General features: G+C 37.4%; 1 protein-coding gene across 24 annotated transcripts in view; it reads right to left on the bottom strand.

Annotated features, from left to right (window-relative positions):
* syd (JNK-interacting protein syd) overlaps nucleotides 1–18,587 on the bottom strand; it is a 517,229-nt gene that overhangs the window by 136,672 nt on the left and 361,970 nt on the right. For 22 of the 24 annotated variants that reach the window (XM_070084613.1, XM_070084636.1, XM_070084625.1 and 19 more), the window contains one exon: nucleotides 13,352–13,399. The exons of 1 other annotated variant lie outside the window; for it this stretch is intronic. In XM_070084613.1, the coding sequence (XP_069940714.1) occupies nucleotides 13,352–13,399 (48 nt within the window). Of the gene's footprint in view, nucleotides 1–13,003; nucleotides 13,022–13,351; nucleotides 13,400–18,587 lie in introns of all 24 variants that reach the window. One more of the 24 variants, XM_070084618.1, reaches the window with a different exon arrangement.

Below are 18,587 nucleotides of genomic sequence, written 5' to 3'. Positions count from 1 at the left end.
TTGCCTCTAAGGACAAAGTTCTTTGTCTCCACAGACTCCTAAGTGCACCACTCACTCTTTTTCCCTCATCAATTCTATGATTCACCTCATCTTTCATAGACCCATCCGCTGACACGTCCACTCCCAAATATCTGAATACGTTCACCTCCTCCATACTCTCTCCCTCCAATCTGATATTCAATCTTTCATCACCTAATCTTTTTATCCTCATAACCTTACTCTTTCCTGTATTCACCTTTAATTTTCTTCTTTTGCACACCCTACCAAATTCATCCACCAATCTCTGCAGCTTCTCTTCAGAATCTCCCAAAAGCACAGTGTCATCAGCAAAGAGCAGCTGTGACAACTCCCACTTTGTGTGTGATTCTTTATCTTTTAACTCCACGCCTCTTGCCAAGACCCTCGCATTTACTTCTCTTACAACCCCATCTATAAATATATTAAACAACCACGGTGACATCACACATCCTTGTCTAAGGCCTACTTTTACTGGGAAAAAATTTCCCTCTTTCCTACATACTCTAACTTGAGCCTCACTATCCTCGTAAAAACTCTTCACTGCTTTCAGTAACCTACCTCCTACACCATACACTTGCAACATCTGCCACATTGCCCCCCTATCCACCCTGTCATACGCCTTTTCCAAATCCACAAATGCCACAAAGACCTCTTTAGCCTTATCTAAATACTGTTCACTTATATGTTTCACTGTAAACACCTGGTCCACACACCCCCTACCTTTCCTAAAGCCTCCTTGTTCATCTGCTATCCTATTCTCCGTCTTACTCTTAATTCTTTCAATTATAACTCTACCATACACTTCACCAGGTACACTCAACAGACTTATCCCCCTATAATTTTTGCACTCTCTTTTATCCCCTTTGCCTTTATACAAAGGAACTATGCATGCTCTCTGCCAATCACTAGGTACCTTACCCTCTTCCATACATTTATTAAATAATTGCACCAACCACTCCAAAACTATATCCCCACCTGCTTTTAACATTTCTATCTTTATCCCATCAATCCCGGCTGCCTTACCCCCTTTCATTTTACCTACTGCCTCACGAACTTCCCCCACACTCACAACTGGCTCTTCCTCACTCCTACAAGATGTTATTCCTCCTTGCCCTATACACGAAATCACAGCTTCCCTATCTTCATCAACATTTAACAATTCCTCAAAATATTCCCTCCATCTTCCCAATACCTCTAACTCTCCATTTAATAACTCTCCTCTCCTATTTTTAACTGACAAATCCATTTGTTCTCTAGGCTTTCTTAACTTGTTAATCTCACTCCAAAACTTTTTCTTATTTTCAACAAAATTTGTTGATAACATCTCACCCACTCTCTCATTTGCTCTCTTTTTACATTGCTTCACCACTCTCTTAACCTCTCTCTTTTTCTCCATATACTCTTCCCTCCTTGCATCACTTCTACTTTGTAGAAACTTCTCATATGCTAACTTTTTCTCCCTTACTACTCTCTTTACATCATCATTCCACCAATCGCTCCTCTTCCCTCCTGCACCCACTTTCCTGTAACCACAAACTTCTGCTGAACACTCTAACACTACATTTTTAAACCTACCCCATACCTCTTCGACCCCATTGCCTATGCTCTCATTAGCCCATCTATCCTCCAATAGCTGTTTATATCTTACCCTAACTGCCTCCTCTTTTAGTTTATAAACCTTCACCTCTCTCTTGCCTGATGCTTCTATTCTCCTTGTATCCCATCTACCTTTTACTCTCAGTGTAGCTACAACTAGAAAGTGATCTGATATATCTGTGGCCCCTCTATAAACATGTACATCCTGAAGTCTACTCAACAGTCTTTTATCTACCAATACATAATCCAACAAACTACTGTCATTTCGCCCTACATCATATCGTGTATACTTATTTATCCTCTTTTTCTTAAAATATGTATTACCTATAACTAAACCCCTTTCTATACAAAGTTCAATCAAAGGGCTCCCATTATCATTTACACCTGGCACCCCAAACTTACCTACCACACCCTCTCTAAAAGTTTCTCCTACTTTAGCATTCAGGTCCCCTACCACAATTACTCTCTCACTTGGTTCAAAGGCTCCTATACATTCACTTAACATCTCCCAAAATCTCTCTCTCTCCTCTGCATTCCTCTCTTCTCCAGGTGCATACACGCTTATTATGACCCACTTCTCGCATCCAACCTTTACTTTAATCCACATAATTCTTGAATTTACACATTCATATTCTCTTTTCTCCTTCCATAACTGATCATTTAACATTACTGCTACCCCTTCCTTTGCTCTAACTCTCTCAGATACTCCAGATTTAATCCCATTTATTTCCCCCCACTGAAACTCTCCTACCCCCTTCAGCTTTGTTTCGCTTAGAGCCAGGACATCCAACTTCTTTTCATTCATAACATCAGCAATCATCTGTTTCTTGTCATCCGCACTACATCCACGCACATTTAAGCATCCCAGTTTTATAAAGTTTTTCTTCTTCTCTTTTTTAGTAAATGTATACAGGAGAAGGGGTTACTAGCCCATTGCTCCCGGCATTTTAGTCGCCTCATACGACACGCATGGCTTACGGAGGAAAGATTCTTTTCCACTTCCCCATGGACAATAGAAGAAATAAAAAAGAACAAGAGCTATTTAGAAAAAGGAGAAAAACCTAGATGTATGTATATATATATATGCATGTGCGTGTCTGTGAAGTGTGACCAAAGTGTAAGTAGGAGTAGCAAGATATCCCTGTTATCTAGCGTGTTTATGAGACAGAAAAAGAAACCAGCAATCCTACCATCATGCAAAACAGTTACAGGTTTTTGTTTCACAGTCATCTGGCAGGAACGGTAGTACTTCCCTGGGTGGTTGCTGTCTACCAACCTACTACCTATAATGTGTACCTGTACCTAAATATACTTACACACTGTGCTGGTGTGCAGGTACACATTAAAATCACTAAGAGTCTCTCTACTCATGATGCCAATACTACATAATAATAATCACTCTTGGGCACATTAAATGTCTTATTTTACTTTAATATAGATATTTTCATTAATCCATCTATGATGTCTTTCTCAAAATTATATAAGAAACACATTACATAGCATATAAACATGATACATACACTCATAGAATAAAAATTGACGTAAATATGAGATTTGTTTACAAAGCGGCTGTGTAGGTAGTGTCGGAAGAATTACGTTTTCTCTAGTCAAACACTGGGGGATAAATGTAGAAAAATATTCCTTTCGTATGCTTTCATTCTTTATATAGCAATTCATGACCCATGTGGGCTTAGTGCTTTTTTATATATAGTCGGACTTGAGTCCTGAAAATGGGAAGTACAATGCCTGCACTTTACAGGAGGGATTTGGAATATTGGCAGTTTGGAGGGATATGTTGTGTATCTTTATATGTGTATGCTTCTAAACTGTTGTATTCTGAGCACCTCTGCAAAAACAGTGATAATGTGTGAGTGTGGTGAAAGTGTTGAATGATGATGAAAGTATTTTCTTTTTGGGGATTTTCTTTCTTTTTTGGGTCACCCTGTCTCGGTGGGAGATGGCCGACTTGTTGGGAAAAAAAAAAAAATAAAATAATAATAATAATAATAATAATAATAATAATAATAATATCATCTTCGCTCTAAAAATGGTGAGTTACATGAGAATGGGAGTGTTGCTGTTTGTTTAATCTGTACTAATGTGTACAAAATGTAAGAGTATTTGTATTGAGGTAATTATTATTATAATAAAAAAAATATTGTGAGGTACAAGCTTTAAAAACTCTTACAAATGTATGTGAATGAACTAAAGGTAGACATACATTAATATGCATTTATTTCACCTGACCAAGTGAACACCCACTACCTGTTCAGACGGTGTTCTTACACTGTCTGAACTCTGTATCTCACTCTCTCTCTCGTTTACTCTTTCGTTAACTAGTTGGCTCTCAGTGATGATGGCGTCTAAGGTTAGCTGTGATAAAAAGAGGAGTCGTAAGCCTCTTGCTTTAAGTGCCAAGTTAGAGGATGATGGTGTGCCATTCTGATTTTATTCAATAAAAACCCTGCCACTCACCTCTCACACATTAATATTAATATTTTAAGGTAAGTAATAAGTGTACTCTGTGTGTCTGACCTTTTATTGTGTTTTTAATGCCTATTTCTACTGTTAACTTAATACAAGTTAGTGTAAACTTGTTGTCTGGCATTTATTGCATATTTTATATGTGCTCTGATAATAATACTTGTGGACCTGTGTGGTAGCCAGGCAGAGGGACAACATTACATTTTCTCTGGTCAGGCACCAGAGAAAACATGTAGGAATCTGCATTTGGCCCAGACACTCCCCCACAACTTTCGGCATGAATTATTCATTACTTCTCAATTCATTTATGATGGCATCTAAAGATAGTTATTAGAAACGATTAAATTCAGTGAACAAGGTATGTCGATGCTAATAATATGGCTTCGGGCCACAGTGTAGGTAGCAGGTAGGTGTAGCCCAGGCGGGCTACACCTACCGGCTACCTACAGACTTCCTACAAATAAATACTACCCACCTCTCTTCCCACATTAAGACTACACATATTTTAAGGTAAATAATGAGTGTACTGTATGTGTATTTTAACACTCTGGGCTGTTTTAAATATCGTATATTAAGTACGAGATGGGGAGCCAGGGCTACCTACACCTGACTTCCTACAAATAAGTACTACTCACCTCTCACCCTACATTAAGGTAAGTAATGAATGTACTGTGTATGTATTTTACTTTTTGTGTTTTTTAATGCCTAGTTTTATTACTAACTTAATATAATTTAGTGTAAACTTGTTGTCTGGCATTTATATGCATTCATAAATGGAAATAATGGTGTTTTGCTTTCTGGCGTTGTCTGCTTTCCAGCGATAGCCTGGAACCTAACCCGCCGTATAAGTGGGGCCCTACTGTAAATAATAAATATTAACACTAGTTAATGGATATGTAAACACTGTATGTGTGTGTGTTGCCTGCTATGCAAGCAACAGCTAATTTTGCCGTATCTGTTTAGTTCTGTGACTCCCATAAACAATTTATATACTATAAACAATGCCTGCACTTTAAAGGAGGGGTTTGGGATATTGGCTGTTTGAAGTGACGTCTAAACTGTCATGTCTGGGTACCTCTGCAAAGACAGTGATTATATGTGAATGAAGGTGAAAGTGTTGAATGATGATGTTTCTTTTTTGGGTCACCCTGCCACGGTGGGAGATGGTCAATGTGGTAAAAACAATTCTGTTAAGGCTGCATGTTACAATCTGGTACCACCAAAAGTACAAAACACTTATAAAATATGAACTATACATATAATATGTAGTAGGTTGGTAGACAGCAACCACCCAGGGAGGTACTTCCGTCCTACCAAGTGAGTGTAAAACAAAAGCCTGTAATTGTTTTACATGATGGTAGGATCACTGGTGTCTTTTTTCTGTCTCATTAACATGCAAGATTTCACGTAGGTTTTGTTACATCTACTTACACTTAGGTCACACTGCACATACATGTACACGTTTATATATATACACTCATCTGAGTTTTCATTGATTTTATCTTAATAGTTCTTGGTCTTACTACTTTTCCTTGTATATCCATGGGGAAGTGGAATAAGAATCCTCCGTAAGCCATGCGTGTTGCAAAAGTCAACTAAAATGCTGGGAACAATGGGCCAGTAACCCCTTTTCTTGCATAGTCTACTAAAAAGAAAACCATCAAAGTGGGATGTTTGAATGAGCGTGGATGTTGCGTGAATGATAAGAGAGAGATGATTGTATGTATGTATGTATGTATGTATGTATGTATGTATGTATGTATGTATGTGTGTGTGTGTGTGTGTGTGTATGTATGTGTGTGTGTGAGAGAGAGAGAGAGAGAGAGAGAGAGAGAGAGAGAGAGAGAGAGAGAGAGATAGAGAGAGAGATAGAGAGAGAGATAGAGAGAGAGATAGAGAGAGAGATAGAAAGAGATAGAAAGAGATAGAAAGAGATAGAGAGAGATAGAAAGAGATAGAGAGAGATAGAGAGAGATAGAGAGAGATAGAGAGAGAGATACAGAGAGAGATACAGAGAGAGATACAGAGAGAGATACAGAGAGAGATACAGAGATAGAGAGATACAGAGATAGAGAGATACAGAGATAGAGAGATACAGAGATAGAGAGATACAGAGATAGAGAGATACAGAGATAGAGAGATACAGAGATAGAGAGATACAGAGATAGAGAGATACAGAGATAGAGAGATACAGAGATAGAGAGATACAGAGATAGAGAGATACAGAGATAGAGAGATACAGAGATAGAGAGATACAGAGATAGAGAGATACAGAGATAGAGAGATACAGAGATAGATAGATACAGAGATAGAGAGATACAGAGATAGAGAGATACAGAGATAGAGAGATACAGAGATAGAGAGATACAGAGATAGAGAGATACAGAGATAGAGAGATACAGAGATAGAGAGATACAGAGATAGAGAGATACAGAGATAGAGAGATACAGAGATAGAGAGATACAGAGATAGAGAGATACAGAGATAGAGAGATACAGAGATAGAGAGATACAGAGATAGAGAGATACAGAGATAGAGAGATACAGAGATAGAGAGATACAGAGATAGAGAGATACAGAGATAGAGAGATACAGAGATAGAGAGATACAGAGATAGAGAGATACAGAGAGAGATACAGAGATAGAGAGATACAGAGATAGAGAGATAGAGAGAGAGAGAGATAGATAGAGAGAGAGATAGAGAGAGAGATAGAGAGAGAGATAGAGAGATATAGAGAGAGAATTTTGGGAAATGTTGAGTGAGTGTGTGGGGAGTTGTCAACCATGTGTGAGAGTACTTGTGGTTGGGAATTTCAATGCTAAAGTGGGTAAAAATGTTGTGGAGATAGTAGTAAGTAAATATGGGGTGCCAGGGGTAAATGAAAATGGGAAGCCTTTAATTGAGCTATGTGTAGAAAGAGGTTTGGTAATAAGTAATATATATTTTATGAAAAAGACGATAAATAAGTATACAAGGTATGATATAGCATGCAATGAAAGTAGTTTGTTAGATTATATATTGGTGGATAAAAGGTTGATGGGTAGGCTTCAGAATGTACACGTTTATAGATGGGCAACTGATATATCAGATCACTATTTAGTTAGAATAAGAGGTAGATGGGATTCATGTTCATGAAAGGAAAATGGTAACAACAAGTAAGAGAGAGGTGAAAGTGTATAAACTAAGGAAGGAGGAAGTTAGGGTGAGATATAAGCAACTATTGGCAGAAAGGTGGGCTGGTGCAAGTATGAGTAGTGGGGGGTTGAAGAGGGTTGGAATAGTTTTAAAAATGCAGTATTAGAATGTGGGACAGAAGGTTGTGGCTATAGGAGGGTGGGTGCAGGAAGAAAGGAGTGATTGGTGGAATGAAGTAAAGGGTGTGATAAAAGAGAAAAAGGTAGTTTATGAGAGAATTTTACAAAGCAAAAGTGTTATAAGCAGAGCAGAGTATATAGAGAGTAAAAAAAGGTGAAGAGAGTGGTGAGAGAATGCAAAAGGAGAGCAGATGACAGAGTGGGAGAGGCACTGTCAAGAAATTTTTAATGAAAACAAGAAAAATTTTTGGAGATAAACAAGTTAAGAAAGCCTAGGGAACGAATGGATTTGTCAGTTAAAAACAGAGTAGGGGAGTTAGTAGATGGGGAGATGGAGGTATTGGGTAGATGGCGGGAATATTTTGAGGAACTTTTAAATGTTAAGGAAGAAAGGGAGGCGGTCATTTCATGCACTGGCCAGGGAGGTATAAAATCTTTTATGAGTGAAAGTGGGTAAAGCAGCAGGAACTGATGGGATCATGACAGAAATGTTAAAAGCAGGGGGGGATATAGTGTTGGAACGGTTGATATTTTTTTAATAAATGTATGGAAGAGGGGAAGGTACCTAGGGATTAGCAGGGAGCATGTATAGTTCCTTTATATAAAGGGAAGGGGGACAAAAGAGACTAAAAATTGTAGGGGAATAAGCTTACTGAGTATACCAGGAAAAGTGTACTGTAGGGTTATAATTGAAAGAATTAGAGGTAAGACAGAGCATAGGATTGCAGATGAACAAGGAGGTTTTAGAGTGGTTAGGGGACGTGTAGATCAAGTGTTTACATTGAAGCATATATATGAACAGTATTTAGATAAAGGTAGGGAAGTTTTCATTGCATTTATGGATTTAGAAAAGGCATATGTTAGAGTGCATAGGGGAGCAATGTGGCAGATGTTGCAAGTATATGGAATAGGTAATAAGTTACAAAATGCTGAAAAGTTTTTTTATGAGGATAGTGAGGCTCAGGTTAGGGTGTGTAGAAGAGAAGGAGACTACTTCCCAGTAAAAGTAGGTCTTAGACAGGGATGTGTAATGTCACCATGGTTGTTTAATATATTTACATATGGGGTTGTAAAATAAGTAAATGCTAGGGTGTTGGGGAGAGGGGTGGGATTAAATTATGGGGAATCAATTGCAAAATGGGAGTTGACATAGTTACTTTTTGCTGATGATACTGTGCTTATGGGTGATTCTAAAAACCAGTTGCAAAGGTTAGTGGACGAGTTTGAGAGGGTGTGTAAAGGTAGAAAGTTGAATGTGAACATAGATAAGAGTAAGGTGATGAGGGTATCAAATGATTTAGATAAAGAAAAATTGGATATCACATTGGAGAGGAGTATGGAAGAAGTGAATGTTTTCAGATATTTGGGAGTCGATGTGTCAGTGGATGTGTTTATGAAGGATGAGGTTAACCATAGAATTGATAAGGGAAAAATGGTGAGTGGTCTGTTGAGATATATGTGGAGACAAAAAACGTTATCAATGGAAGCAAAGAAGGGAATGAATGAAAGTACAGTGGTACCAACACTCTTATATGGGTGCAAAGCTTGGGTTGTAAATACTGCAGCGAGGAGGCAGTTGGAGGCAGTGGAGATGTCCTGTTTAAGGGCAATGTGTAGTGTAAATATTATGCAGAGAATTCGAAGTGGGGAAATTAGGAGAAGGTGTGGAGTTAATAAAAGTATTAGTCAGAGGGCTGAAGAGGGGTTGTTGAGGTAGTTTGGTCATTTAGAGAATGGATCAAAGAAGAATGACATGCAGAGCGTACAAATCTGTAGGGCAAGGAAGGCGGGGTAGAGGTCGTCCTTGAAAAGGTTGGAGGGAGGGGGTAAAGGAGGTTTTCTGGGTGAGGGGCTTGGACTTCCAGCATGTGTGAGCGTGTTAGGTACGAGTGAATGGAGATGAATAGTTTTTGGGACCTGACGAGCTGTTGGAGTGTGAGCAGGGTAATATTTAGTGAAGGGATTCAGGGAAACTGGTTATTTTTATATAGCTGGACTTGAGTTCTGGAAATGAGAAGTACGTACAATGCCTGCACTTTAAAGGAGGGGCTTGGGATATTGGCAGTTTGGAGGGATGTGTAATAGGATGGTATATATATAATTGGGGCCCTGATATTATATTCTATATGGAGCTTATTATATTATTTCAGGTCACTTTTTATATTGTATCTTCATATGTACTTCTAAACTGCTGTATCTGGGCGCCTCTGCAAAAGCAGTGATTATCTATGAGTGAGGTGAAAGTGTTGAATGATGATGAAAGTATTTTCGTTTTGGGGATTTTCTTTCTTTTTGGGTCACCCTGCTTATGTGGGAGACAGCCGACGTGTTGAAAAAAAAAAAATATAGTATTTAGCCATGAGAAAAATGCAATATAATGAAGTGTGAAAGATAACATGATCTACTTATTTCCTTGGCAAAGAAAGAGTATTTGACTCCTATTCATGCATGCACTTAGAAATTTTGTTTTCATATGCCCCTGCTACTGGTAACAGGGTGGGAACTGTATAAGCACTGGCTATGATTGCTTTCTCTCTGGTCCTGCACAAAACTGATGAATGTCAATTAATTATTACTGATCACAATAAAAGTCGTTTCTGTTAGTGCTTAACATATGCAACATTGAGAACCAATCCATGTTCAGCAAATGACACTAAGCATAATCAAAGTTCAACAAATAATACACTAATCATCAATCAATATTCAACAAATGCTACACTACATACCAATCAGTATTCAACAAATACTAAAGACCAATTAATATTCAACAAATGCCAAACTAAGTACCAATCAATATTTAACAAATACCAAACTAAAAGCCAATCGTTGCTCAATGAATACTAAAGATTAACGACTGTTCAACAAATGCCATTACATCTCCAATGTTCAACAGATGCCACATTAACCCTTTCACTGTTGCAACCCTTGCTCACAAACTTGCTCTCATTCTTGAAAATTAAAAAAAAAAAAAACTTATCGGTGATCTTGCCCAATTTAAGAACTATTTTCAGCTAATTCCATTGTTCCAGTCAACCAAACTCATGGCTATTATGCTAGAACTTCTTTTGTTCTATTGACTGAGTACAAGAAACTGCCCATTTACCGATCTCAACTACCCAATAAAGTGATCAGAAATTGCTAATTTGGCCAATTTCATACTCAATTCAGGGAAGGCAAATTTCAAAATAGGGTCCAGAATTAACACCACAAACATTCCTAGCACTAAAATAAAATTTTCTCTATTCATTAGTCATGTCTCCAGGCCCCTCTTATATTATGTTTGCTTTCCATTTTGAATTTTTATTCACACAAAAAATAGAATGTTTACTGTTACGCAGACTACTGCATTATTGTAAACATGGTATAAATAAAATCAGCGCATATGTGAAAACACATTAGACCCACCAGTTGATGTGTATTGGATGTGTGATGTGATTTGTTTACTCTTGAACAGAAGCAAAAATCTAACATTTCCCCTAATTTGAGCTCAATTTCAAGGTACTTTTAGTCTGTAAACCATTCAAAATCATCTCTAATACTGTAATATATTTTCCATTCTATCAAATGGGACCAAGAAAACGAGAATACAACCATAATTACCATACCAAAATACACAGCAAAGTCGCTGTTTTAAATGAAAAAGACAGTCGGAATTTTATTTTTCTCACTATGCACTGCATGCTGCATGATTTTTTTTTATTCTGCACACAATGACCACTCAGACCCATTCTCTCCTATGTAGGCCTACCAGCTTTCTCCCGCATGACTGGAAGCTGCTAGAATTTTGGCATACTATTATGGGACCGACACTGGCTTGCAAGCCTTAATATTACGAGACCGACAGTGAAAGGGTTAAATACCAATCAGTGTTCAACAAACAATACCTCAATATCAAACAATGCTCAGGAATGTCACATCAAGTGCAAATCTTTAATCTTTGCTGAGATATATTTATAAAAGGAAAATTACATGTGAAAAACAAAACACAAAGAATCATGTTCATTAATAAAATCTTTGAATCACAGGAAAAAAAGTGGGAGATACTGAATTAAGTGAATTTTTTTAAATGAAATGAACTTATATCACAGCCAAATGAGATGAAAGTAATAGAAATAATCAGATACAAAGAAAAAAAAAGAAAAAAGTAGAGGCAGATGCAATGTCACCCTCTTTTATTGTAGTTATATGAGGTGTCACCCTCTTTTATTGTAGTTATATGAGGTGTCACTCTCTTTTATTGTAGTTATATGAGGTGTCACCCTCCTTTATTGTAGTTATATGAGGTGACACCCTCTTTTATTGTAGTTATATGAGGTGACACCCTCTTTTATTGTAGTTATATGAGGTGACACCCTCCTTTATTGTAGTTATATGAGGTGTCACCCTCTTTTATTGTAGTTATATGAGGTGACACCCTCTTTTATTGTAGTTATATGAGGTGACACCCTCTTTTATTGTAGTTATATGAGGTGACACCCTCTTTTATTGTAGTTATATGAGGTGACACCCTCTTTTTTTGTAGTTATATGAGGTGTCACCCTCTTTTTTTGTAGTTATATGAGGTGACATCCTCTTTTATTGTAGTTATATGAGGTGTCACCCTCTTTTTTTGTAGTTATATAAGGTGTCACCCTCTTTTTTTGTAGTTATATGAGGTGTCACCCTCTTTTTTTGTGAAGTTATATAAGGTGTCACTTCTTTTTTTTTTGTAAAGTTGTATGAGGTGTCACCTTTTTTTGTAAAGTTATGTGAGGTGTCACCTCTTTTTTTTGTAAATTTGTATGAGATGTTGCCTCTTTTTTTTTGTAAAGTTATCATTATTTTAACATAGCTGAAGCTATGAAAACAGTGGAGCCAGAAGAGATATCACTCTGTTGTTTATAAGTTATGTTGAAGTTATGCTTTGACAGTTGGGGATTATAACAGATCAACGGGTCCAAATGAGATCACTTTAGAATACTAAATTACACTGATGAAAATCATGCACTGATACAGTTAAGGTTTATATTTAACCATAATGGATTTTTTTTTAGCAAATGATGTTTCCCATTTAGGCAAGATGATCCAAAGAACAATACATTCATTAACACTTACAACATGGCTGTTTTTCCAGAAGGGCTGAGACATCATGATCTTAATGATCCACTGAACCCCAACATTCTCATTCATCTTTCAAAGTGCAGGCACTGTACCCCTCCAGAACCTGAGCCTGGCTAACCGGTTTCCCTGAATCCCTTCAGATATTACCACGCTCACACTCCAAGTGCATATCAAATCCAATAAAACCACTTGCTGTCTCTTCACTCTAAATACATGTGTCAAGCCCCTGCCTTCCAAAACCTTCATTACAACCTCTTTCCACCTCTTCTTCAAACATCTCTTAAACCACCTTTCATCCACCCCAGATTTATACACCCCTTTTGGCCAACTCATGAACCTAACCATGACTATATAAGGGCTCTAGATGAATTCTGTATGGTCATTTCAATCACTACCTTACATATTATACTAAAATACAGCATTTTACAAGTCACATCTACAGCAAAATCTACATGAAGTGTTTCCATTAAAAAATCATGTGCATAATATACCATATAACCACCAAAATCCTTTATTGCATGCAAAAAAAAATAAAAAATAAATAAAAAATAAAAATTAACTCCTGCAAATAATAATAATAATAATAATAATAATAATAATATTATTTTGGTTAAGTCATAATATACATAAAATGAAAATTACAACTCAAGTCTCACACTCACACATACATATACTGTACAATAAACTTTAAGTCCCAACATTTTTGTGCAACACAGCTATTATATGAAGAATTAAGGAAAGAAAATGATTAGGAAAAGCCATGCATACCATTAATTTATGTGCCAGTCATGTTAAACATGCTTCAACAGGAAAAACATGCTCATGCTGACATTACCCACCTGGATCTGTACAGGTGATTGTTTCTTTGCGCAGAACAGGTTTAATTTCTGCAATGACAACCACACACAGCTGCATAACAATGGTTCGAAGGATTCCAAGACTGCACCATATTACTTTATAAGATATTGATCAGAGAACAAAAGTGAATGCTGTTTGGTGGAACATCATAAAGGCCCATGTAGTTACAACAAACAGGACTAGATTAAGCTACTTCAGGGGAAAATAAGTACTGTGCATACTACGTGATACTTAGCACAGAGAGCGAAGCCCAACATAAAAGCATAAAATGGATAATACCTGGCTCAAGAGAAGAAATAGCAAATTAAAAATTAAAATAATTATAATAATTCAGGAGTTAAAATCCTCTCATCAGTTTACTGTAGAATTATTTAGCTATAATCACAAGTACAACCCCCCTTCTCCTGTATATGTACATTACTAAACATAAAAAGAGAAACTTTCGTTTTTCATTTTAGGTCACTCTGCCTTGGTGGGATACAGCCAGTTCCTAGAAAAAAAACATCACAAGTGCATGGGTCTAACTTAAAAAGAAATCTCTATAATTATCAGAACAACACAAACATACTTGATAGAACTGCCTTGCACATATTGTATAGCACAATTGTAAACAACAAGGATTAGACTAGTTTTGAATCCATAGTAAACCAGTCTTAAAACTAGTGGGCCAGTGCTCTTACCATTAGACTGTGCAGGCTGAATATGATTTATCCAACTTAGGTATATGTACAGGAGATAGCTACCATGGGCACCATTGTGATCACAAATGCAAATTCTTATGAATATCAGATAGACACACACACAGCAATGACAAAATTTAGTTCAAGCCCCTTCAAAACCACTGTCAATAAATTGCAAAAATCATAATAACATTACTGGAAACAAATTAGAGAACTGGAATGATTAGAATCTACAGCAAACTAGCAATCCTAAAACTATTAGGCCATAAAAACTTGCAATTGTGGTTACAGTGGGGCTTATGCTAACCTCTCTAGTGTACATAAATATATTAAATTGGATGAATCTTATTAAGCCTAGTTTAGTACAGGGGTCTCCAAACTGCACCCTGCCACGTGATTTTATGCGGCTTACAGCAACTTGAAATAGTAAAACTAATAAACACTCATTTTCAGTCACTTCAAGTTAAGAATTCTGTTGCTTGTAACAATTTATGTCAAAATTTGCTCAAAACTTTGTTCTAATCTTTTCATTTTTCAGATATACTCTTCAGTAAGGGAAGGAAAAAGGAAAACAAGAGTGCAGAGGGCCGCCTGTTTAACCCTTTCAGGGTCCAAGGCCCAAATCTGAAGTGGTGCCCCAGTGTCCAAGAATTTTCAAAAAAAAATTTGTTATTTTTTCTTATGAAATCGTAGAGATTCTTTTTGTGAAGGTAATAAAACAAAAAGTACGAAATTTGTTGGAAAATTGACGAAATTATGCTCTCGCGAATTTTGATGTGTCAGCGATATTTACGAATCGGCGATTTTGCCGACTTTGACTCCCATTCTAGGCCAATTACATTATTCCAATCAACCAAATTCTTAGCTATTTCACTAGTATTACTTCTATTCTATCGATTGAGCACAAGAAATCGCCAAGTCAACTGTTTCAACTACAAAATAAAGTGATCGGAAATTGTTAATTTGGCCAATTTAACACAAAGTTCAAAATATTCCAATTTCAAAATAGGCTCCAGAATAAACAATGTAGGTATTCCTGGAACTAAACTAACATTTCCTCTGTTCATTAGTTACATTTTGAGGCTTTACAAATAAATTCCATTTTGATTTTTTATTCACATAATGAATTTTTATTCACACCAAAAAATAGAAGATTTACTGTTATGCAATACTGTAATAATTGTATAAATATCATCACCATATTTGTGAATGTATATTAGACCCACCAGCTGACGTGTATTAGATGTGTGAGGTCGTTTGTTTACTCTTGAATATCGGCAAAAATTTAACATTTCCGCTACTTTGAGCTCAATTTCAAGCCATTTCCTGTGCTAAAACCAATCAAAATCATCTCTATTTCTGTAATATGTCTTCCATTCTATCATATGAGACCAAGAAATCGCAAATACAACTATAAAAAACATACGAAAAAACACTGCAAAGTCGCTGTTTTAATCGAAAAATCATGATTTCAGTTTTTTTCTCTCATTATACACAGTGTGCTGCAGGATCTGTTTTATGTGGTGCACACATACCACATAGATGTATTCTCTCATATCTAGGCCCAAATGTACCACTCACAGTTTATCAGAGTGAGCTGAGCTCATGGCGTAGATCTACGGTTTGGACACTCACCGTAAAGCCGTAGATCTACGGGACGGACCCTGAAAGGGTTAATAAAGAATGAAGAGTAAAGTACTTCTTTGTACAAGCAGGTGACAAAGCCTTGTGTGTCATATGTCACAAAACTGTTGCAGTTTTGAAGGAGTACAATGCATGCCAGCACTATGAGACCAAACAAACCAAGTTACAGTAGGGCCCTGCTTTACGGCGCTTCGCTAATACAAACATTTTAAATTATGACCAAAAATTTGTTTATATATAGGCTCTGATTTGATATTAGTGCATCTGCAGATCACTCAGTTTGTTTACATCCTCGTGAGCTCTGTGTCTCTCCATTATGTCTGGAAATTTTCCAAAATTTCAAGTGTTTTAAAGTAATTGTGAATTTTATATATATTGTACTCTGATAATTATACTTACGTGTATCTGTACCTAAATAAACTTACACAACCATCGCTACTATCTTGGCCAACAAAACGGAAATCAAGGAAGCTGTTCTTGCAAAAGGTGCAAGTTTGTTTTTGAAACAGAGATTGCAAGTGATAGATGCTGAGAGACTGTTATTGGTATGGATAAAAGAAAAACAGATAGCAGGAGATGGCATCTCACAAGCGATCATATGTGAAAAGGCTAGGAAGTTGCATGAGGATTTAATTAGAAAAATGCCTGCAACTAGTGGTGATGTGAGTGAATTTAAGGCCAGCAAAGGTTGGTTTGAGAGATTTAAAAATTGTAGTGGCATACATAGTGTGATAAGGCATGGTGAGGCTGCCAGTTTGGACCAAAAAGAAGCTGAAAAATATGTGAAGGAATTCAAGGAGTACATAGACAGTGAAGAACTGAAACCTGAACAAGTGTTTGTGACGAAACAGGCCTGTTTTGGAAGAAAATGCCAATCAGGATTTACATTACTCAGGAGAAAAAGGCACTCCCAGGACATAAGCCTATGAAAGACAGGCTTACTCTTTTGATGTGTGCCAATGCTAGTGGTGATTGCAAAGTGAAGCCTTTATTGGTGTATCACTCTGAAACTCCCAGAGCGTTCAGGCAAAACAATGTCCTCAAGGCTAATTTGTGTGTGCTGTGGAGGGCAAACAGTAAGGCATGGGTCACTAGGGGCTTTTCTATGACTGGTTACACCATGCATTTGTCCCCACTGTGAAAAATTACCTAATGGAAAAGAAACTGGACGTTAAGTGCCTCCTGGTATTAGACAACGCTCCTTCAGACTTGGCAGAGCGACTTTCTGGGGACATGAGCTTCATTAAGGTCAAGTTTTTGCCTCCTAATACCACTCCTCTCCTGCAGCCCATGGACCAGCAGGTCATTTCAAACTTCAAAAAACTGTACACAAAAGCTATATTTCAAAAGTGCTTTGAAGTGACCTCAGACACTCGATTGACTCTAAGAGAGTTTTGGAAAGATCACTTTAGTATCCTCAGTTGTGTAAACCTTATAGGTAAGCTTGGGAGGGAGTGACTAAGAGGACCTTGAACTCTGCTTGGAAGAAACTGTGGCCACAACGTGTAGAAGAAAGAGATTTTGAAGGGTTTGGGGCTAACCTTGAGAAGCGTATGCCAGTTGTGGAATCCATTGTGGCATTGGGGAAGTCCTTGGGATTGGAGGTTAGTGGGGATGTGGTGGAAGAGTTGGTGGAGGAGGACAATGAAGAACTAACCACTGATGAGCTGCAAGATCATCTTCAACAGCAAGAGGCCAGACCTGAGGAAACTGCTTCGGAGGAGGGGAGAGAGAAATTGAAGAAGTTGCCTACTTCAAAGATTAAGGAAATGTGTGCAAAGTGGGTTGAACTACAAACCTTTATGGATGAAAATCACCCTGACACAGCTACTGCAAGCCATGTTGGCAACCTGTACAATGACAATGTTATGGCCCATTTTAGGAAAGTCTTAAAGGAACGGGAGGTACAGAGCTCTATGGACAGATTTGTTGTGCGACAGAGATCCAGTGATTCTCAAGCTGGTCCTAGTGGCATTAAAAGAAGAGAAGTAACCCCAGAAAAGGACTTGCTACCTCAAGTCCTAATGGAAGGAGATTCCCCTTCTAAACAATAACTTCCACACTCTCCCCTCCTCCCATCCCATCAATCATCACCAGAATTCAACAAAGGGAAGTGTCTTGTATTCTATTCTTAGTAGAGTAGTAATTGTGCATGTCTTCTTCAGTTTGTGTGTATTAAAATTAATATTTCATGTGGTACAAAATTTTTCTTTTCATACTTTGGGGTGTCAGGAACGGATTAATTTGATTTCCATTATTTCTTATGGGGAAAATTAATTTGGCTAACGATAATTTCGGCTTACGATGAGCTCTCAGGAACGGATTAATATCGTAAGGTGGGGGTCCACTGTACAGTGGACCCCCGGTTAATGATACTTTTTCACTCCAGAAGTATGTTGAGATGCCAGTACTGACCGAATTTGTTCCCATAAGGAATATTGTGAAGTAGATTAGTCCATTTCAGACCCCCAAACATACACATACAAACGCACTTACATAAATACACTTACATAATTGGTCGCATTCGGAGGTGATCGTTATGCGGGGGTCCACTGTACTTGTAAATTCTAGCGCCTTCAAATCTAGCAAGAGAAAGCTGGTAGGGCTACATATGAAAGAATGGTCTCTGTGGTCAGTGTGCACAGTATAAAAAAAATCCTGCAGCACACACTGTGTAATGAGAAAAAAAACTTTGTGTTTTTGGTTTAAAAGAGCAACTTTGCACTTTATTTTCCTATGCTATTTATGGTTGCATTCTAGTTTTCCTGGTCTCATTTTATAGAATGGAAGACATACTACAGAAATTGAGCTCAAAGTGGCAGAAATGTTCGATTTTTGCCAAAGTTCAAAAGTAAACAAATCATGCCATGTGTTAAATACACATCAAATGGTG

The sequence above is a fragment of the Cherax quadricarinatus genome, chromosome 13 (genome assembly GCF_038502225.1).
Source record: "Cherax quadricarinatus isolate ZL_2023a chromosome 13, ASM3850222v1, whole genome shotgun sequence".
In the NCBI taxonomy this organism is placed as follows: domain Eukaryota; kingdom Metazoa; phylum Arthropoda; class Malacostraca; order Decapoda; family Parastacidae; genus Cherax; species Cherax quadricarinatus.
The sequence above is the reverse complement of the archived record's forward strand: the minus strand, read 5'-3'. Positions and strand labels throughout refer to the sequence as shown.